Source organism: Leucoraja erinacea, chromosome 5 (assembly GCF_028641065.1).
Source record: "Leucoraja erinacea ecotype New England chromosome 5, Leri_hhj_1, whole genome shotgun sequence".
In the NCBI taxonomy this organism is placed as follows: domain Eukaryota; kingdom Metazoa; phylum Chordata; class Chondrichthyes; order Rajiformes; family Rajidae; genus Leucoraja; species Leucoraja erinaceus.
In genome coordinates, this window is record NC_073381.1 from 84,675,687 (window position 1) to 84,699,649 (window position 23,963).

Consider the following 23,963-nt stretch of genomic DNA (forward strand, 5'->3'; position numbering starts at 1 on the left):
ATATATATATAACTAAAGTTAGCAAATACAAAGTCTGAACATTCTCACCGTGGGCTGATCCACCAGAAACATTATGATGTTTATTCCATCTGTATATGGGATCTTCCTTTTCTGAAGCTCTACTTCCCAGATTACTTTAATGAGTATATCTCTGAAAGTTTGATTGAAGGGGCCACTATATGAAAGAAATCCAGTAGCCAACAGTACATCACCCACTAGCCTAGATAAAGTAATGAAAAGAAACAGTCGGTGAAGAATCAAATACAGAGGATAACATCAAGAGATAACAATCAATCAATCAACCTTTATTGTCATCTTGCAAGCAACAAGTACAGTGCAAAATGAAAAGACGTTTCCCAGTGAATAGCGGAGCCTCGCACATGAAATTTAAAACACTTCTCACATAATAACACTAAAAAAAACAATCCAGTCCCTGATGGAACAGAATAAATAGTTAAAATCAGGTAAAAAACACAATGTTAAAAACAGTAAACCAATCATAAAAAAATGTCCGGGGCCGCTGATTTGAGTGGCCAGTGCCAGTTATTAAAGTGTCCGTGCCAGCCGCAGAGTCAAGTCAAGTCAAGTGACTGTGAGTGCAGAGTGACTGTTTAGCAGCCTCACAGCCTGTGGTAGGAAGCTGTTTAGCAGCCTCGTAGTCCGGGCTTTGATGCTTCGATATCTCTTGCCTGATGGCAAGAGATCCAGGTGTGTGTGGAGGGGGTGCAGTTTGTCCTTGGCAATTCTCTGTGCTTTCTTCAGACAGCGGCTCTGGAACAGTTCTTGTACCGAGGGTAGGGAGACGCCAATAATCCTCTCTGCTCCCCTCACTACCCTCTGCAGAGCCTTCCTGTCCGAGCAGTTGCAGGTGCAGTACCACGTATTGATGCAGTACGTGAGTATAGACTCCACCGTGCCCCTGTAGAAAGTCCTGAGGATGTTGGTGGGGAGTGAGGCCTGTTTTAGTTTCCTCAGGAAGTGCAGTCGCTGATGGGCCCGTTTGACGGTCCCAGTGGTGTTCCTGGACCAGGTGAGGTTGTCCGTTATCTGCACACCGAGGAACTTTATGCTCTCCACTCTCTCCACTGCAGTGCCACTAATGTTGAGCGGTGTATGCTCTGGCTGCGCCCTCCTGAAGTCGACAACCATCTCCTTAGTTTTTTCGACATTCAATTCCAGGTTATTTTTGCCGCACCAGTCCACCAGTTGTTCTACTTCCTCCCTGTACCTTGTTTCGTCATCTCCACTGATGAGTCCCACCACTGTAGTGTCGTCCGCGAACTTTATGATTTTATTGTCCCTGAATCTGGCAGCACAGTCATGTGTGAGCAGTGTGAACAACAGCGGGCTGAGCACACAGCCTTGAGGGGAGCCGGTGCTCAGCGTGATCGAGCCTGAAGTGTTCTTGCCAACACGGACTGACTGCGGTCTCTCTGTGAGAAAGTCCAAGATCCAGTGACACAGGGTGGTGTTGAGGCCCAGCAGGGTTAGTTTCTCCACAAGTCTCTGTGGGATGATGGTATTAAACGCTGAGCTAAAGTCAATGTACAGGATTCTGGCGTATGTGTTCTTGTGTTCCAGATGCGCGATTACTGTGTGCAGCGTGGTGGAGATGGCATCCTCTGTAGAGCGGTTGGGGCGATAGGCAAACTGTAGGGGATCTAACGATGAGGGGAGGCTGGCAGTAATGTGGGGTTTCACCAGGCGTTCAAAACACTTCATTATTATTGGGGTCAAGGCGACAGGGCGGTAGTCATTTAGGCAGGCAACCACTGGTTTCTTCGCTATGGGGATTATCGTGGAAGTTTTGAGGCATGTGGGGACAATGGCCTGACTAAGGGAGATGTTGAAGATGTCTGTTAGCACATCTGCTAACTCCTCAGCACATTCCTTTAGCACACGTCCTGGGATGTTGTCGGGTCCGACTGCTTTCCACGGGTTGACCTTAGACAGGATTCTCCGTGTGTCCATTGTGTCTATGGTCAGGACTGGCTGGTCGGTTTGTAGGCAGGGGCTGGCTCTCCTCTTGGGTGTGGTGTTTGCTGCATCAAAACGAGCAAAGAAGTTGTTTAATTTATCTGGGAGAGAAGTGTCCGTGTCGGTTACCTGCTGCCTTGCCTTGTACCCCGTCAATGTTTCGATTCCCTTCCACATCCTCCTGGTGTCTCCTGTGTCGCAGAGGTGTCCCTGGATTTTCCCCGCGAAGGCACGTTTCGCTGCCCTGATTCCTTTTCCCAGTGCAGTCCTGGTGGATCGGAGAGCGGCTGTGTTACCGGCTCTGTAGGCTGCATCACGAGCCCTCAGCAGCGAGCGCACCTCTGCTGTCATCCATGGCTTTTCGTTACCACGTGCAGTGAAAGTTTTCATGATGGTGACATCCTCAGTGCACTTGGCAATGTAGCTGGTTACAGTCTCTGCGTACTCCTCGATGTTGATGAGGTCATCATAGGATGCTGCTGTCCTGAACACATCCCAGTCAGTGTGCAGGAAGCAATCCTGCAGTGCCGAGGCTGCTCCCTCTGGCCAGACCCTGGTGTGTTTTCTCTCCGCTCTGACTTGTTTTTGCAGAGGTCTGTAGGCTGGTGTTAAAAACACTGAAATGTGGTCCGAGTGGCCCAGGTGAGGGCGTGGGGCTGCCTTGTAAGCCTCTGGGGTTTCTAACAAAGAAATATCTGCCAAACATAATGCAGATTATCCATAGTACTTTTTGACAAGTTAAAAATTAGTTTTGGTGTTATTGTTATAATTGAATTCGTTAACTGAAGAAGATATGGCAATGGTAGGAATAATATCTTACAATACAACTTAGTTGGGAACATTATGTGAAAGACAGAGTAAAACAACAATCAATTAATAATATTAAGGAGACATAAGATGCTGGAAACGTGAGCAAAAAAAATGCTGGAGGAACTCAGCGGGTTAGGCAGCATCTGTGGAGGGAATGGATAAACAATGTTTTGGGTTGTGATCTTTCTTCAAGGTGAAGATTTTGGTCCAATTATTTGGGTAATTTTAATGAAATTAAGGCTCTGCAATCCTGCCACATCCAGTTGTGATTGATGGGGGAAACAAGACAATAAATAATGAGAATAAAATGCCCCATGGATACCCACATCCTCAATGAAGACAAACCTGAAATAAATGCAAAGAAAAAGAATGAAGCATTTGAAACCATTTAGAACCAGAAGTAGAGAGGGATTTCATCTTGGCTTCCTCCTGAGATTCCCAGTGTCGGATTCCAATTTTCAGTCAATTAGATTAATTTTATGAAATGGTTGATAGCCTTGGGCTCGGAGAATATTCCAGTCATTCTGCTGTGGACTTTAGCTCCAGATACTGCCACACATATCAAGATAGTTATCTATCTATCTATATTACTAAAAGTCTGATCTTGACCGCTTTTGGCCCACTGTGCTGCGATTTCCGAGAGAACGCCGCCACCTACGGCCGTCATTTTTGGCCACCTCGCTCAGAGCCCCCCTCTGTCTTCCGGGACCAGAGGATTTTCCCATCGATGAAAAATCAGAGATATATTAATGTTTAAAAAAAAATCCCCATTCTCTCTGCTGCCCCCGCTGGCGGCAGGGGGGTGGGGTGAGGGACTATAAAACCCGGAAGTGTCATGCCCCACTCAGTCTCTGCCAGATCCAGGAAGCGAGAGGGTCACGGCTCTCTGAGCTGTGAATGACACTGAACGCATGTCGACTCCACGGTCAGTCCCCTCGATGTGGCTGCTGCCAAATTGTTTGCCTTTTTATTTAAAGTTTGTGTTCACAAAATGAATTTTGTTTGTCGGGTGGCTGCAGCCAAATTGTTTGCCTTGGCTTGGGTTTTAAAATCGTTGCAACAGTTGGCTGCCATCCCAAGAATCCATTCGACCTACAATGTCTATACTAGCCCTCTGGAAACCTGTACCTTCGGCCCGCAACACCCATACTAGCGCAACAGAAAGCCACCCCACTGGCGAGCAATATTGGAATTGGTGGAGAGGTGGAATATTGCGTTGGTGACCGCTGTGTCACTTACGGCTGTGATTTTTGGCTATCTTACTCAGAGTCCCCCTCCGCTGCGCAGGACAAGAGGATTTTTTCCATTGATGAAAAATAAAAGAGTTATTAGTGTTTATAAAATGTTGAGATTCAATCTCCTGAAGGCCATGCCCCTTCCGGAGGGACTATAAAACCTAAAAGTGTTGAGTGCCTCAGTCAGTCTCTGCAAGATGGGGGAGAGCGAGAGGGTCATGTCTTTCAGTCTGAGCTGTGAATAACACTGAACACATGTCTACCAAACAGCGAGTAGTTTTACTGACCTGTCAGTGCCCTTAATGTGGTTTGAAAATATAGTTTGGAAATGCTAAAGCTGTGTTGCCTTTGGTTTGGAAATGCTAAAGCTGTGTTGCCTAATTAAAGTTGCCTTGCCTAATTAAAGTTGCCTTGCCGAATTAAAGTTGCCTTGCCGAATTAAAGTTGCCTTGCCGAATTAAAGTTGCCTTGCCGAATTAAAGTTGCCTTGCCGAATTAAAGTTGCCTTGACTTCTATATAATTAAAAGTCTAATCTTGACCACTTCCTGTTTGCGCTTTATATTGATTTTAGAAAAATCACTACCACGTACGGCTGTGATTTTTGGCCATCTTACTCAGAGTCCCCCTCCGCTCATCAGGTGCCGAGGATTTTTCCCATCGATGAAAAATAAGAGTTATTAGTGTTGAGATTCTCTCTTCTGTCAATTACCCCATTAAGGCCACACCCCTTCTGGTGGGAGTGGGAGGGGCCTTGCACTGTGCTTGAAATGGTATGAAACTTCACTTGAATTTGGTGGCCTTGCACCCTGTTTGAAGTGGTAAGAAACTGCACATGAATTTGGTGGCCTTGCACCCTGCTTGTAATGGAATTTCAAGGAATAGCCGTGAATCAACTGCAGCCCACCAGCCGTGAGTGAGTAAACTGCCAGCACAACAGGCTTGAGTGACTGAGCCGCCAGCCCAAGAATCCATTCGGCCCACCTGGAAACCAGTTCCTTCAGCCCACAAAACCCCCATACTAGCCCCCCCCCCCCCCCCCCCCCCCCCAGTCCTCCCATGTGATGCTGGGACCCAACTGGTCCCACTTAGTCTTGTACTTACTTTATTTACCTGGCAACATAAACATTATCGGGATTTGTTCCATTCACAAAAAATGACTTCTCCATCAGTTTACCAGTAAAGTTATGGGCAGTGTTGTAGATAGTATTAACTAGTTGTATATACCAATTAAAAATAATTCTGACTGAAGATCACTCACTCCAGACTTTAACAGAACTTCAATGCAAATATGTGTATTGGAGCTGAATTACAAAGGTGAATTGAAAGTGGCCTCAACACACCTTTTGACATTGAGGAACTCAAGTGAAATTCATGTAAATGGGGTAAGGGAAGAATCTGTGTCATACCCAATTAAGAAAGTGAGGAATGCATTTGGTAATGCATTGGTTAAGTTACTGGACAAGGAATCCAGAAGACAAAGGAACTGCCCATAATGAAATCTTGTGTAATATAAAGTGCAGGACTAACTCATTGGGTCAGGCAGTATCTCTTGAGGAATGGATAGGTGACATTTCAGTTGGGACCTGCCTAAGACTCATTGCAGTCGGGGATAGAAAGCTTGAAAAGAAGTGGAGGGGTGGGACCAAACCTGGCAAGTGACATGTGGATACTGATGATGGAGATATTGATTGGCAGATGGGTGAAAGAAGACCAGAGATGAAAAGGAGACAAAATGATGACAGGTAGATAAGAGATTAGAGATCAGAGACAAGATGGTGTCATATAAGGTGAGAAGAGGAATGAAAAAAGTGATGGCATATAAAGCCTGAGGGAGGTACAGAGGTGAAAGGGTACAAGGAAGGGAAGGGTGAGATCATGGATAGTAGGCATGCACCAGGATGGGTATGGATCATAGCAAAGTGAGGGGGGGGGGGGGGGGGGGGGGGGGGAGGGGCTCTTACCTAAAATTGGATAATGCAATGTTCATACAATTGGGTTGTAAACTATCCAAGCGGAATATGGGGTGATGTTCATCCAGTTTGTGTGTTATCGCACTCTGACTTGTAGAAAGGGCAAATCAGACCTTTAAAACTAAATTTGCCAAATTGAAGGAGGAGATTGGACTTGGATGGATTAAATTACTCACAATAGCTCTATTTCAGTCGCCTGTAGGGAAATCTAGATTAAGCCCAGCTGAAATTGTATATGGTAGACCCTTGAAAACACCTTGGAACCAGAATGCAATGAAAATAATCAAATTTCACAATATGACTGCGGAGATGACAGATTACATTCTAGCTTTAACTAGAGCCTTAAGGTTCTCACATTGGAGAGTAAAAGCAGCCTATAGCGAGATGCCTTTGTTAGAAACTCCCATTAAAGTGAAACCTGGAGACTATGTCCTTATAAAGAATTGGTTGAGGAAAGGATTGGAAGTTCGTTGGGAGGAACCTTACCAGGTTCTTCTAATGACTCCAACAGCAGTAAAAGTGGATGGAAGAAATGCATAGGTACATCTCCATCACTGTAAAAGTATGAGTGAAAGTAGGGATTGCTAATTTACTTCATCCCAGGTTCTCTTAGGAACTCTATACTCTATTATGGATCAAACACAGATGAACTTTCAAGATTGATGGATGGGATTCCCGCCCACGAAAACTCGGGAGGTGACGACTCATCAGGCGGGAATCATGAAGCCACGCCCACGAAAACTCGGGCAGCTTGATGAAGTTCTGGGAAAATACATAAGCATCCTTTTGTTAGGATATTTGTTAGAGTGAAGCAGTCGTTATTGTATTTTGGGTTATCATTAATGATGAGGGTGAACGGCCTGGCCAGGCAGAGACAAGGATCGAACCCACGGTGGTTTAGGTATCGTATAGGAGAATTTGCTATTCATTCTAAAAATAAAGTTTAGTTGGTCCAGTGCTTGAGTCAGTGTTTTTTACTGAACTAGACTAGGGAAGTAAGCTTTAGAAGAGCATATTTACAGATATCCAGCAGGCAGTGGCAGACCGAGCGCTAATGTTCGGTGAAACGGTAGTCTAGTCTACGCTTGGTTGTGCCAATGTAAAGGATGCCCTTTACTGCACCAAATGCTATAGACAAGATGCATTTGAACCTCTGTCTCACCTGGAAGGCTGCTAGGGTCCCTGGCTGACGGTGAGGGAGGAGGTGTAGGGCAGGTGTTACATTTTCTGTGGTTACAAGGGAAAGGTTCTGGAATGGAGATGATTTGGGTGGGAAAGGATGAGTGAATCAAAGAGGTAGTGGTCACTATGGAAAGTGGAAAGCGATGGCGACAGGAAGATATGATGAGTGGTGGGATCACGTTGCAAGTGACGTAAATGTCAGAGACTGATGTGTTGGATGCGGAGACTGGTAGGATGAAAGGTATGGACCAGGGGAGTTCTAATCTTGTTCCATCTGGGGGAAGGGTGAGTGAGAGCAGAACTGCAAAATACTGAACAGACTCATCAGGACTTTTGTGATAGAACCAGAACCTTATAGACCAGCAGATCCTTCGTTCAACCACAAGGTCAGAACACTTAAGCCCACGATGTCCATGCTGAACATGATGGCTAATTAAATTAATCCCTTCTGCCTGCATGTGATCCATATCTTCTGTTCTGCCTTTTTATTAGCCTATCTAAATGGTTCTTGAACATTGTTATCATATCTACTTCCACTATCCGCCCTGGCAGTACATGCTAGGCACTTACTACTGTGGTCTAACTAAAGTTTTATACTGCTGAATCACAATTTGCCAACCTTTACATTCTCAATTTCCCCACCGATTAAGGCAAATATTGTAGTGGCACCTAGTGGTTAAGCTGTGCATGCAGAACCCTCGTCAGAAGTCGGGACTGTCACATGACAGGGTTTTTCGCGGGGTTTTTAAAGTTAGAAATTTTATTCAGTAGCTAGTGCTCTTCGCAAAGGCAAGAGCTTTAAAAAATGTTTTCTCTCGACTAAGTGCTCATGTAGTTCAAGTAACGTTTTGTTAATAAAACCATTTGGTCTACCCACTTGGTCTCGCTACAATATAACATTTTCCTTCTCACATGCTCATCAACTCTACCATCCATCTACACTGGGGGTAATTTACAAAAGCCAATTAACCCAACAACCAGTACATCATTATGACGAGGGAGAAATTTGGAGCACCCAGAGGAAACTCCACATAGTCAAAGAGAAAATACGCGAAATCCATACCAAGAGCAGTTATCAAAACTGAGCCCTGTTGCTGGTGCTTTGAGACAGCTGTACTACTTGCAATGCTATTATCTGGACTGGTTTCTGGAAGGTCAAATCATCCCAAAGTCAGAAATGGGTACATTCACTAACTTGTTGGGGCATCTAGATCAATATGGACGAGTTCAGCTGATTGGCCTGTTTCCATGCTATTTGACTATGAATCGGTCAACCAGCCACATGAAAGTATCGTACAATACCATGTTTGGTGATGAATAATAAATTATTAAAGTCAAGAGTGTATTTTGTGTTCTTGCGATCCATCATTTTCTTCCAAGTGGTATTCAAATTGGGGATTAATGATTGATCAACTCTGGGAGGATGGTGGGTAATAATCAGCGTGAGGTTTACTAAACTACGTTTGGCCTGATTTAGTTTAGTGCAGAGATACAGCGCGGAAACGGGCCCTTCGGCCCATTGAGTCTGCACCGAACAGCGATCCCGCCCAAAAACACTATGCTACACACACTAGGGACAATCTACACATACCAAGCCAATTAACCTACAAACCTGTACGTCTTTGGATGTGGGAGAAAACCGAAGATCTCGGAGAAAACGCACCTGGTCAGGGGAAGAAGGTAAAACTCCATACAGATTGCACCTGTAGTCGGGATCGAACCCAGGTCTCCGGTGCTGCAAGCACTGTAAGGCAGCAACTCTATCGCTGCGCCCACAGTGTTGAGAAATTTGGTTGAAATCTGAAGCCAAATTGATGACATGCATGGCTAATCCGTCATAACTGCATTGTACTGTCACCTCTCTTGGGAATGTACCCAAGGAATGTGATGGAGGAGTCCAGGGCATTGGCTGAAAGGTTTAACCTATGAGTATGACTTTGTTGGACTTGCTTGACAAGCTGCTGCTCTGATAGAGCTGCTGTCCAAACTTAGACACTCATAACACGAGCGTTGCAGATCATCTGGGCAATTGATCCTTTTCCTGAGCCTTAGCCAATGGCAGTTTTTTTTTTTAACATTGTATTTTGATGATGCTTTTAATACTGGTGAATAGCTTGCTAAGCCATTTCAAGAGGGCACAACATATTGGCACATATCAGGAGAAATGCACAGGGAAGAGTGGATAATATTTTTATTCCTGAAGAAAATTGTTTTTTCCACTTATCTAAGCAGTAATAAGCAGCATATCTCAGTCATTGTTGTACAGCTCTCTGATGGCCAACTATATATTCACCAGTGGTTTAAAACAGTCTGAGATTTTTATCGTCATTGTACTGAGACCAGACATTTATCAGAGGTACATTTCATTAATATTTTAGCAATGTTACAAAATTTTGAGATTTAAAAAATCAAGTCTGCAATTTATCCCATCAGATAAAGCATAACAATAAGTTTAATTTGACACCTAATTCACTTTCATATCTCAAGTAATAAAAAAGTTATGGCCATTTTCATACTCGGAAATTAGCATCTTGTTCCCTATTGATTTTCTATGGACATAACAAAAAAGCTGTGATCTGGACAGTCAAAAGCCCATAACCTTCTTAAAAATTAAGAGAACTGAATGAAATTTTCAGTTATCATAGATTGAAGCATTCTGAAACAAATATAAAATAATCTTACTTGGATGATCTGAAATTAAAGCATATAATTAGTTAGTTACCCAATTGTAGCTAATTTCAAACTTCAATGGCTAGATCTAAGCATCCATCCATTTCTTAATAAATGATTAACATTTTTAAATAGCCCAAGTGTCCAAATAATATTCACAAATAATTCACAATAAAACATGATTTTTAAATCTCATGTACATCAATTTATAGGCCAAATGGAAGGAATTTAGTGTTCAATTGCTGTAAATTAAAGTCAATTTAAATCAGCTTTCTAGTGGGTTCCTGTGGAACGCGCTGGTTTAGAACGTTCACATTGCGCTGGATTTGTGCCCTCAAGCGCCCAGAAAAATACTGCGGGATATAAAGAGCCCAAAATGAACTACTCGCTATAGAAAATTTTATATACAGGGTTATATACAAGCCCCATTTAATGTAAAAATAAGGTACATACCTTTAATTGTTTGCTTTATAAAACCCTGGGGCTGCGAGAGGTTGCAGAGTGAGAGAGTGATTTTTAAACTACTATAAATATTATACAAGGCCATAAAAACTAATAATATCTTTTGCGACGGGGTCTTTCAGCGATTTTCCGTTAATGATTTACTAGGCTGAACATTTTCGATTGGAACAACCTAGTAAAAATCGCGTTTTAAACCCGCCCCCTCTAAACAGCGCCAAAATCGCGCACACGGGGTAGGGCAGATGCTCAGCCACGATTCAGGTAGGTTTTGTAACATACCTAAATATTTTAAATTCTCCAGGGGCTGGACAACCTGATCTGGTATATTATTCCAAGCCTCTGGTTTACAGGTCCAGTGGCATAGCTCTTAGTTTGTTGTTACCTTAACATATCAAAATAATTAAATTCCTAAAAAAATATATTCTGATCCCTGCTGATTCTTTATTATTCTTTAATGAACGCTGATAAGTTATGGGTCGCTTTTGATTCTGTATTTTATTGCCTGTTGGAGCCATTTAGCCGTGATCAGTATTTTATGAATTCTGTCTAGTTGCCTTTAATTGTTATCAGCATGCTTATGTGAAGGGATGTGGCTTTCGGTGTAGCTAGGGGCTTTTCAGGTTAGTTGCAGTTTAAACAACCTTGTGGGACTGAGATGTATTACAGTTTTTTAGCACAGGCATTGTTTTATCGTGCACTGAACCATGTGCTGAGCTATGGATTATAGATTTAAAGCAAGTTTATAACATAATGGAACAGCAATTGAGATCGGAGTGTGATGAACTATGTCTTTGCTTTGTATTACTTTATTAAAAGTCAATGAATCAAGATGCAACGACTGGAAGACTTGTTTTGTTATCACTGAAGCTCAGTGATTGCATAAGCTAAAGCCATTCACAGTCCCCACGGGGTTTTATGGCTATCAGGGCAAGGTCTTGAGAGCATTATCTCTACGGCCATAATATTGCCATTAGAATTTTTGTAGCGCTTACATTGCCAGGGATTACTGTGATTTTTGTTAATATGACATTGAATCCCTATTGCATTTTTGGACCTTTAAATATAGATTTAAATATAGTTAAGTAGTCCTGCAGGACTTTCTATAAATAAACTAGCCCGTGGGACCCGTCGGGCCCCGTTCCCCCAATGCAATAATCCAACGCTCACTCGTTCCCCCAACACAACCCAGCTCCACTACTTACCCGTTCCTCCAACGTAACCCGTTCCCCCAATGCAATATTCCACCACTCACCCATAGCACCCAACTGCACAGGCGTTCCTCATTTCCCCTCATCCCCGAACACTCCTTCGCCCTCCCTCTTCTCTCCCCTCTCCTCCTCCCCTCCTTTACTCCCTCCCTCACCTCTCCCCTACCCTCAGTCACTCCCCACCCTCAGTCACTCCCTCGCAACCTCCATAACCCCTCTCCCCTCCCTACCCCCCTGACCCGTTAGGCCCCATTCCCCCAACGCAATATTTCACCACTCGCTCATAGCCCCCAAATGCGCAGGAGAGGCTGACGTTTTTAAAGTTTAAAATGCCAATAATGTAAAATATAAAATAAATGTGAACGCTTCTCACTCTCCCTCTTCAGTCCCTTATTCCCCTCCTCCATTATCCTCCCTCCCCACACCCTCCTCTGCTTCCTCACCCCACCCTCCCCTCCTCCTTCTTCCCCCTCCCCTCCTCCATTACCTCACCATCCCTCTTCCTACCCCTATCCTCCATTCTCGCTCTCTGTCTCTCTCTCTCTGTCTCTCTCTCTGTCTCTGTCTCTGTCTCTCTCTGTCTCTCTCTCTGTCTCTCTCTCTTTTTTTGGGGGGGGCGGGGCGGCATTGGCGCTCTGTCTCCGCGCCAGACCTGGCTGCAAGCTCAGTGCTGTGTTCAGTTATGCGTGCACCTAAATCCTTCCGGTGGGCGGCGCGACTCTGGTCAGCAGCGGCCTCTGCAGTCTGTCCGCGTTTTATTATTTTCTGTCTGTGTTTTTATGTAGTTTTTGTTATTTTTTGTTGGGGTGTGTGTGTGTGTGGGGGGGGCGGGGAAACCTTTTAAATCTCTCCCTGCACGGGAGACCCGACCTTTTCTCGTCGGGTTTCCGTTGTCGTTGGGGCCGCAACGAGGAGCGGCCTCCAACAGGAAGAGACCGGGGACTCTTCGACTCACCGTCGCCGTCGCGGGGCTGGCCGAGTCTGGAGCGGGTGGAGCGGTGGAGGAGAGCTGCTGCTGCTGCTGCTTCGGCCCGACCAGAGAGTCGGAGGCTCCAACGGCAGGTCTGTGGACGGTGGCGCCGGGAGCCCGCGGGTCCCTGGAGGGAGACCGCTTTTCAGGGTTCCTGCAACGGCGACTTCCCCCGCCCGAGTTGCGGGGTCGAAGAGCTCCTGGAGCGGGGCCTACATCACTGCCCCGCGCGGCTTGGAATGGCCGCGGGACTCTGCGAGCGCACGCCGGGGGCTCTAACACCAAGACCCGGTGTGCGACCTCGCATCACCCGGCGTGGCTTTAATGGCCGCGGGACAATCGCCATCGCCAGCCGGGGGCTTTGACTTTGTGGGGGGGGGGGGGGGGGGGGGGGGGGGGGGGGGGGGGAGTGCAGTGGAGAGATAAGTTTATTTGGCCTTCCATCACAGCGATGTGATGGATGTTTATGTAAATTATGTTGTGTCTTGGGTCTATGTGTTTGTAATGTATGGCTGCAGAAACGGCATTTCGTTTGGACCTCAAGGGGTCCAAATGACAATTAAATGTATCTTGTATCTTGTATCTTGTATCTTGTAAATGAATTCAGTACCACGCGTTCTGCTGGTGTCCTGCGACAGCTGCAGCTCGAAGTGAAGGAGCTGGGGACAAGCTTTTAACCTGAACAGGGAAATCTGCTCCCCGAAGGCAATCATCCCCATCACCCTCCACATGGAAAATTCTGGAATTTATGGAGGCAATCAATCACTCCCAGGTGGGGGACGGGGTGGGGGGGGGGGGGATCACCCCCCCCCCCCCCCCCCCCCCCCACAAGGAAAATTCTGGATTTTTAAAAATTGTAAATAAAACCTCTCCCCTATTCGATCCCCCCCCCCCCCCCCCACAATAAAAAAAACCACATGTGGGGGTGGTGATGACAAGGGGACCTCCCCTCATCCCATCCCATCACAATGAAATGGGGAGCTCCCTCCCATCCCACCTCCCCACAAGGAAAACCACAATTTTTTGGAGTAGATGAAACCTCTCCTTTATTCTACCCCCCCACAATGAAAAACCTCCTCCCAAGAAATCTTGATTTTTAAATGAGATTAGCAATCACAGATTTGCTGCTTAATGAGCTACCATTGTGATGCAACACAACCCGTTCCCTCAACGTAATATTCCACCAGTCACCACTAGCCCCCAACTGCGCAGGCGCGGCTCAAACACTCCCTCCCCTTCGTCTTAACCCTCCCTCTTCTCTCCCCTCTCCTCATCCCCTCCTCCACTCCCTCCTTCACCTCTCCCTCCCTAACCTTTTCCCTACCCTCAGTCTCCCTCCCTCACCTCTCCCCTTTCGCACTCCCCCACTAAACACAATGTTTAAATAAAATGTCTTCTCTTCCCCTCCCCCTCTCTCACGTCACCTCACACAATGTAAGAGCTGAACACTGTTGATTGGCAGCTGAGGTCCCATTGTGATGTCATTGTCAGACATGCAGCTTATGTAAATGAGATCCCATTGTGATTGGAAGACTGTAAGATCGCATTGTGATGTCATAGCTACAAACTGCCAGAATTTCTCATCAACGGTCACAGAATCTATCAAGTTATTGTTCTCAAAGTGGGGATTTAAAAACTTTTAAATGACAATAACTTGTGAAATATAACATCAATCTGAACGAAACTTTACACAGACCACCTCAGGACAATGTTGAGTAAGGTGGTGCAAACATTTTAACACTATCGTGTATCATTTTGGCATAATTTCAGGATCACATGTAATCACATGGATAGATAGATAGACACAAGATTAGAGTTTTGGTATTAGATATAGCAATGTTACAAAATTTTGAGATTTTAAAAATCAAGTCTGCAATTTATCCCATCAGATAAAGCATAACAATAAGTTTAATTTGACACCAAATTCACTTTCATATCTCAAGTATTAAAAAAGTTATGGCCATTTTCATACTCGGAAATTAGCATCTTGTTCCCTATTGATTTTCAATGGACATTACAAAAAAGCTGTGATCTTGGATAGTCAAAAGCCCATTTCTTAAGGAAAGATTAACATTTTTAAATAGCCTAAGTGTCCAAAGATTATTCACAAATAATTCACAATATAACATGATTTTTATATCTAATTTACATTAATTTATAGGCCAAATGGAAGGAATTTAGTGTTCAATTGCTGTAAATAAATGCCCATTTAAATCGGCTTTCTAGTGGGTTCCTGTGAACGCGCTGGTTTAGAATGTTCACATCGCGCTGGAGTTGTGCCGAGAAAAATACTGCGGGATATAAAAAGCCCAAAATGAACTACTCGCTATAGATAACTTTAATTACAGGGTTATATATATGCCCCATTTAATGTAAAAATAAGGTACATACCTTTAATTGTTTGCTTTATAAAACCCTGGGGCTGCGAGAGGTTGCGGAATGAGACAGTAATTTTAAAATTATTATAACTATATTATCGAGGCCTATAAAACTAATAATACCTTTTGCGACCGGGTCTTGCAGCGATTTTTCGTTAATGATTTACTAGGCTGAACATCTGCGATTAGTACAGCCTAGTAAAAATCGCGTTTTAAACCCGCCCCCTCCAAACAGCGCCAAAATCGCGGACATGGCTGAGGGCAGATTCCCAATGACGATTCAGGTAGGATTTGTAACATACCTATTAGATAGATAAACAGATAGACGATGTTAAAATAACAGAAATCAGGGAATACTTTGTGAATGAACAGGTAAGCATCTACTGGAATGTTAACATGTTCCTTCTGGGTGAGGTAGGTTTAAATCAGGGTCTAAAAATTGCAGCTGCTGATAATGAGTGGTTATTACTTGCCTGTTAATTTGTGCTTTAAACTCCTTGCACTGATCTGTCCATCTGATCCTTTCTCCACTCAATCCATCTATCAGAGCTGAAGCAGCTTCCATCTTTCTTCTACATGTTTCTGCATCTTCTAGTAGATCCTAAAATGCAAGGAGCAGCTTCATTTCAGTCACAGATACGCTGTATAGCTAGACAATGACCTTACATAATTTTTTGTCAGAGCAGAATCCCCCGAGTTACTGAAAATGTTATTATTTTGTATAGTTATGTGCTAAACAAATAAGGGTGTAATTTATTAAGACTAATGGACAGATAACTTTTTGCACTTGCTGGAGTGTATTCCTGATGCACGATACATCAATCAGTAAGTTAAATAAAAGACGAAATAAATCATCAATGGAAAGGGACATTGGGATCACAGTGTATGATAAATACATCTTTGCTTGGCCCTGTGCAAGATGAACATGAAATTAATACAGCAAACATAATAACATGGTTTCAGTGATCAATGTACCAATTATGCTGAGGTAAACTTTAATACAAACTAAATGGGTAACAAGCTGACTATTGATATTTAAAGCTAAGTCTGTATCTTTTAAAGGGGATGTGCCGTGATTGTATCCGAGGTGGAAGTAATTTTAGTAGTCTTGGTAACTTATTGAACATAAATGAAAATGTCTCAAGAACTTTAGTGATGAAAATAGAGAGCAAATACCTTTTTTGTATAAACTAACTGCTAGCTGTAATTATCTTTGTGCTGCAACTGGACAAAGTAATGATTGTTCCAAATAATATCCAGTGTGTATCATTGGATCAATGCTTGAATTGACCATTTTGTTGCCCAGGCAATGATTGTATGCTAATTGATGTGCAAGAGTTGGAGTTTACATACCCCCACGCCAACATACGTGAGGTGCAAACGCAACTCGCTGACCAGGTAATGAGGGTAGAGAGTGACTTCCCGGACTCCACAGTCATTGTATTGGGGGACTTTAACAAGGCTAACCTCAGTCAAGAGCTTCCAAAGTACAGACTTCATGTTACCTGCCCTACCAGAGGGGAGAGAACACCCGATCACTGTTACACTTCAATCAAGAACGCATATCGATCAGTTTCCCGGGCGGCTCTGGGTCTCTCTGATCGTAGTTTAGTTCACGTTATTCTGACCTACAGGCAGAAACTAAAATCTGCTCAGCCTGTGGTCAGAACAATGAAAAGGTGGACCAGCGAGGGCATTGAGAACCTACAACCCTGCTTTGACTGCACAGATTGGAATGTGTTCAGGGAAGCAACCACGAGCCTCGATGAGTATACTGACACTGTGACATCATATGTCAGCTTTTGTGAGGACAGTTGCATTCCCACCAGGACCCGCATTTGATTCAACAACAAAAAGCCTTGGTTTACTGCAGACCTCAGACAGCTCCGCCAGTCTAAAGATGAGGCCTACAGGAGCGGTGTTGCAGTTCTCTATAGGCAGGCAAAGTACAAGCTGAGAAGAGGAATCAGAGCTGCCAAGGAAATATACTCTGAGAAGTTGGGGAGCAAGTTCTCACCTAATGGCTCTTCTTCAGTTTGGAAGGGCTTGCAAAAAATCACCAGCTATAAGAGGAAAACCCGCTGGTCCCTGGACAATGATCAGCTGACCAATGACCTGAACGAGTTCCACTGCAGGTTCGATAAACAGAAACATAACCCTGGTACCACCTCCCCAATCACCACTTTGCACCTACTCACAGTTTGACTCCAGTCTGCAAGGACAGGACCCTTCCCACTCACTCCTCCCAATCACCACATCACACCTACTTACAGCCTAACCCCCGTCTGCAAAGACTGGCCCCTTTCCCACCCACCCCTCTCCAATCACCACTGAACACCCACTTACAGCCTGACTCCAGTCTGCAAAGACTGGGCCCTCGTGAAAGAGTTTAAAGATTTGGAAGTTACAAAATGGATTCTGCTGTAGATTTAGAAGCATTTAAATGAATACTTAACCTTTCTCCTACAACACTAGCAAGAGTTCAGCACAATAACATGAATGTTTTCACATTTCTGTGACACTGCAGGACGTTCCCCCAACCCCCACAACCGCGCGTTGAGAGGACGGGACCCAACCGGTCCCACTTGGTCTGCTTTAAAAATAGATATTTATTGATTAGCTAGATGCCATCTAAGATTTTGACTCACCATTTTCTCTTTCATAGCAGCATCAAACTTTGCCTGCACCGTGTCCAGTTCGGCTTGTTTATCATCCAGCTGGGCCTGAGCCATTCCTAACTGCTTATTTGCAACTTGGAGACGGTTTTCCTGTACTGCCAAATTTGCCTAAAATAAGGAAAGTCGATCAGTTCTGAAATTGAGTAGTAGGGTTCTAGTATTAAAAGGCATTATCTCATTGATGTCAGTAACGATTCAAGATTCCCCAAGTTATTTTCTAAGGGTATTATTGCAATTTGATCCATAAAAAAACATTGATAATTTGAGTGGACAAAACTGGGGCAGATCCATTGTTTCTGCCTGTTCCTGGCATACTGAACTCTCCAAATACTCAATTCTCTCTTGTCTCCCTTTGTCCAGTCCCTTCTGACCTACATCCAAGACACTTAGTACAGTTTAATACTTTCAATTCCCGGGTCCTCAACACCTCATTTTTCCCATGGATGCCCAGTCCTTTTACACCTCCATTTCCCATCAAGAAGGCCTTAAGACCCTCCGATCTTCCTTGAACAGAGACTCAATAATATCCCCTCTACTAATACTTTCCGCCTGGCAGAACATGTCCATAATCTCGGCAATGTTTCTTTTGACTCCGCTCAGTTTCTTCACGTCTAATGTAGCCATGGGCACTCTTGTGGATCCCAACTACACCCGTTTTTTTGTTGGGTACATTTTGTTGGGGTTTTTTGTTGTTGGGCTGCAAATGCGTTCCAACACCATTCACTTTCTCCACTACATCGATGACCACATTGGGGCTGCCTCTTGCACCTGTGCAGATTTCATGAACTTTAGTACTAACTTCCACTCAGCCCTTGGACTATCTCTGACACCTCTCTCAACTTTCTCGATCTATCTGGCTCCATTACAGGGGACAGACTATGTACTGACATCTACTACAAACTCACTGACACCCAGAGTTACCTTGAATACATCTCCTCCCACCCTGCCATTAATCCTAAAATGAAGTTTTCCACTCAAGGACATCTTGTATTGGGACCTATGGGTGAGTGGTGGAGTGGTGAGTGGAAAGCAGATGTCTTCTTTCTTCTGCAAATGTGGTTTCCTCACTGCTGTGGTCAATGGAGCCCCCACCCAAGTCTCCTCTGTGTTGCGCAGTTAAGCTCTCACTGTTCCTCCCCCCAGATGGAACAAAGCATGGGTTCCCGTACTCTTCACCTTTCTCCCCAACAACTTCAGCATCCAATACAACAGTCTCTGAGATTTCCTAAACCTTCAATGTGCTTCCTCCGCTAGTTGCCGCTTCCCGTCCCCACCCCTTTCTGCTTTCTACATAGACCACTCCCCCTACACTTCCTTAATTCACTCACCCCCTCTCTAGATACTTCCCCCTGCAACTGCAGATGTTACACCTGTTCTGACACTTACTTTCTCAGTTCAATCGAAGGACCCCAGCAGCCCTTCCAGGTGAAACAGAGGTTCATGTGCACCTCTTCAAACCTTACCTACACCATTTGGTGCTCCCGATTACAGCTTCCTGTACATTGGCAACACCAAGCATAGACTTGGCAACTATTTCGTCAAACACTTGCACTCTTGTCTGTCAAGATTTATAGGAGCTCACAGTATTAACTATTTTAACTCACCTTTCCAAATTGTTCTTCCTGACCTCAGTCTAGTGCATTAATCAATTTATTCAGTGAAAGCTTTATATGTATTCTTATCTTCTGATTTAGAATTACCTTTAAAGGCAGCACCTCTTTATTGATGCTAAAAAAGGCAGCCATAGCCTGAGTCCAGGATAACAAACCAGCAACATTCCCACAGACTTTCTTAGCATTTTCAAATGTATAATCATCCATTGTGAAATATGGGTAAAGTAATTCCACTGTTTCGTCATTGATTGTGTCCTTTGGGAACTGCTGCAAGGCCTGCAGAAATCCAGTACCACTCAGCAACTGGAAAAGGAGTGAGAAAAGTTGCTTGTTATGATTCAAATCAAGTCTTCCTAAGAAAATATTGACTGGTGTATCAAACAATTGCAATAATCATAGCAAGCAAACCTGGCAAGGTAGGTTTAGTAATCTATGTTCCTAAATGTTGCAGTCCTGAAAACAGCACAAGACACATGCAAAATATTCTTTTTTCCCAAAACATTGTAATACTTAAAACAATTCCTTTCTATTTGTAAAGAATCAATGATTCATAATGCGATTGGCCCAACATTTTACATCATTTAATGCTCTTTTAAAAATGATGAATATAAATGTTTGTTGATTTTAACAGTAAGATGAGTTCAGTAAAATATGTCTGTTTTCAACTAAACATGTTTTCATTTTTTTAATGAAAAAAGAGAACCTTGTGCAATATAAAAATCCATACCAAATATAAATACCAATATAAATCCATACCAAAGCCCAAACGGACACTCACTCTATCATGGTTACCTGCATTTCAAATATAAAATTGAATGTAAAGGATATTTGCAGTAAATACAGTAACTGTATATGCTAACATATTTTCAAAGAACATTTTCATTATTTGATAAAGAACCAGAAGCATATAAGTCTCTGGTTACGGGGAGGAAAGCTTTAGTAGCAATAACAGGACAATATTTCTGGAATTTGAAAAGGTATTGGGTTAATGAATGAAAAGCAGCCCAGGTTTCTCAAAGGAAAATTATGTTTTACTAATTTGATAGATTTCTTTGATAGAGAAAATAAGATTGATGAAGATTGCATGATTAACCTGGTGTAGGCAGACTTCCTAAACGTTTCGGCAACATTAGAAACGTTAATAAAATAAAAAGCCTTGGGATTAACGGGAAAATTACACAATTTTCAAAATTGGCTACAGAAAAGAAAATACTATTGCGGAGAGTTACTTCGCAGGTAATAGAGAAGTATGAGATTATGTTCTTCAGAAATCAGTATTCGGATAACCTCTTTTCGATATGGTGACTTGGCAACAATTCATAATTTCAAAATTTGCAGATGACATGTAACTCAGTCATGTGATAAATAGTGAGTGATAGACTTCAAAAGCATCTAGCGAAACTGTAAAATGGGCAAATGCACAACAATTGGAATTTAACAAGAGAAATATGATTTTTTGGGGAAGAGGAAATAAGCTAAATGATACAACTGTAAAGGTCACAGGTATAGAGAATCTTATGAGTGGATATACATCAGTCTTTAATGTTAAATGATAAATTAATAACGTACTTATTAAAGGCAATGGCGTATCTATTATGAGAACAAAAGTTAAAAATGCGTGCTCTACTAAATATTCATAAAACGTAGGTTCAATCATCTTTCATGTTCAATTCTAGGCACTACACAGTAGAAAGGATTTTCAAGGTTTTCCTCAAGGCCCAGAAAACTTTACGAGAACAATATCTGCATTGAGGGACTTCACTTATGTGAAGATAGAAACACTCTCCTTGCTAATGAGTTGTTCAGGAGGAAATATAAAATGTGAAAATTAACCAAAGGCAATATAAAGAGATGTTTTGTTGTACAATTAATTAACGTGTTCCAGGTTGTGAAATCATTGAAAACAACATACTGATATAAGTAAAGCTTGCAGGCATACATTTGTATGCAGTCATCACCAACAACCAAAGTTGAATTTCCCCCTCAATTGTTCTCCACAAACCAACCAGGTTATGGAGTGCATTAACTGTAGTTTCAGCAAGAACACCCATCCACCAATAATTTGTTCTGCTCATATTCAACAAAATAAACCAGCCAGTTTTAGCCTCTGGCAGCTTTGGTTTTCTCTTTACATTCCTTCGTCATGATATGGATGTTGGTCATCATGGATGAAGGCTAGCATTCATTATCCATTCCAAATATCACTTGAGAAATTAATAGTGGGCCATTTTCTTGATCAGCGTTTGACCTAGTGTGGTATCAAGGAGCACTAGAGAAACTGCAATCAATGGGCGCCAAAGGAAAAACACTTCAAATGTTAGAGTCACAAATGAGGGTAATGGTTGGAGTTTAGTCCCTGAACAGCTCCAGGATATCATTACAAGAACTCCTCAGGGCAATTGTCCTAGTTCTCAACATTTGCAATTGCTTAATCAATGACCTTCCTTTCATCATAAGGTCATATATGAATATGTTTGCTGATGATTGTACAATATCAATTGTATTTGCAACTCCTCATAAAATGAAGCAGACAATGTCTGTATGCATTCAACTACATTTAAGCATGGATGATCATTAACTTGCTTGGCATGGACAAGGTGGGCCAAAAGGCTTTATTTGGAATCTGAATCGAACCTATGCATGTTGCTTGCTGAGACTATTGTTAGCTCATTCATATAGAGAACAGTCTCCATCATCTCATATCCCCCTGTGATTCAACTCTTTGGGGCATGTTTGGACCAAGGCTATGATGATGTATATTCCAGTAACCTGCTTTCAAGTTTGGGTTTACCTGTGGCACCATTGACAACACCTTCCATCACTTTGCTGTTAATTGCAAGTTGACCGCTTGGGGAATAATTAGCCAGATTGGATATTGTACTTCTTTTTATGGGCAGGACATACTTGAGCATTTTTTAATATTGTGTGAATGACAATTAATTTCAATTAATTAAATTATGTTTCAATTAATTATATTGTAACAGCTTGACTAGTGGTATACTTGATTCTGGGATGCAATTCTTCAGTATCAGGATGTTATCTGGTTCCATAGTCTGCACTATATCCAGTGATTTCAATTTAATATCATATGGAATAAATCAAGTTAGGTGAAGACAAGCTTCTGTGGTGGCAAGGATCCCAGGAAGAAGATGAAATGGAGTCAGAGTCAGAGCACAAAACAATTCCCTCAGCCCACCATGTCCAAGGCATCCAAATATCTGTCCAAACATCTTTTCAACCTAAATGTATCTGCCTTCACCACTTCCTCTCTTAGGTTCCAATGGATATTCATCACCATCTCTGTGAAAAACCTACCCCTCAAATTGCCTTTAATTTTTCCCCCCTCTCATTTAACCCTGTGCCCTCTAGTTCCAGACTCCTTCGACCTGGGAAAATGATTCTGACTACACATCCTATAGTACTCTCATACTCTCATATTTATTTAAGGATAGTTAACATGGCTGTACAATACAATACGGTTTATTTGTCACATTGCACATAAAGTGCAAGTGAAATTAATATGTCAGCAGCGGTACAATGATAAAGAACACACACAAAAACACAATAAAAATTTAACATACGTATGCAGTGATATCACGTCTATCAAACAATTGAGTTAAATAACATGGAAAAATAGGTGCAGGAGTAAGCCATTAGGTCCTTCGAGCCAGCACCGCCATTCAATATAATCATGGCTGATCATCTAAAATCAGTACCATGTTCCTGCTTTTTCCCCATATCCCTTGATTCCTTTAGCCTTGAGAACTATATCTAACTCTCTCTTGAAAACATCCAGTGAATTGGCCTCCACTGCCTTCTGTGGCAGAGATCTCCACAGATTCACAACTCTCTGGGTGAAGAAGTTTTTCCTCATCTCCGTCCTAAATGGCCCACCCCTTATGCTGTGACCCCTGGTTCTGGACTCCCCCAACATCAGGAACATTTTTCCTGCATCTAGCCTGTCCAATCCTTTAAGAATGTTTCCATAAGATCCCCTCTCATCTTCTAAATTCCAGTGAATATAAGCCCAGTCGAACCATTCTTTCATAATATGTCAGTCCCGCCATCCCGGGAATTAACCTGGTGAACGTATGCTGCACTCCCTCAATAGCAATAATTTCCTTCCTCAAATTAGGAGATCAAAATTGCACACAATATTCCAGGTGCGGTCTCACCAGGTGCAGTACAGCTGCAGTAGGACCTCCTTGCTCCGAAACTCCAATCCTCTCGCAATGAAGGCCAACATGCCATTAGCTTTCTTCGCTGCCAGCTGGACCTGCATGCTTACTTTCAGTGACTGATGTACAAGCACACCCAGGTCTCGTTGCACCACCCCTTTTCCTGATCTGACACCATTTAGATAATAATCTGCCTTCCTGTCCTTTCCACCTCAGTGGATAACCTCACATTTATCCACATTATACTGCATCTGCCATGCTTCTGCCCACTCACCCAACCTATCCAAGTCATCCTGCATCCTCATCGAGGCTCGCACTGCCACCCAGCTTTGTGTCATCCGCAAACTTGGAGATGCCACATTTAATTCCCTCGTCTAAATCGTTGATATATATTGTAAATAACTGGGGTCCCAGCACCGAGCCTTGCAGCACCCCAACAGTCACTGCCTGCAATTCTGAAAAGGTCCCATTAATTCCCACTCTTTGCTTCCTGTCTGCCAACCAGTTTCCATCCATGTCAATACCCTACCACCATGTGCTCTAATTTTGCACACTAATCTCTTGTGTGGGACCTTGTCAAAGGCTTTTTGAAAGTCCAGATACACCACATCCACTGGCTCTCCCTTATCCA

The 23,963-nt window shown here is 43.1% G+C and overlaps 1 protein-coding gene across 1 annotated transcript in view; it reads right to left on the reverse strand.

Moving 5' to 3' along the window:
- The window catches only part of LOC129697508 (dynein axonemal heavy chain 8-like), a 641,267-nt gene that overhangs the window by 60,526 nt on the left and 556,778 nt on the right, over positions 1 to 23,963 (reverse strand). The window contains 4 exon segments of the mRNA XM_055636144.1: positions 49 to 220; positions 15,337 to 15,464; positions 17,512 to 17,649; positions 19,242 to 19,457. Coding sequence (XP_055492119.1) covers positions 49 to 220; positions 15,337 to 15,464; positions 17,512 to 17,649; positions 19,242 to 19,457 — 654 coding nt within the window.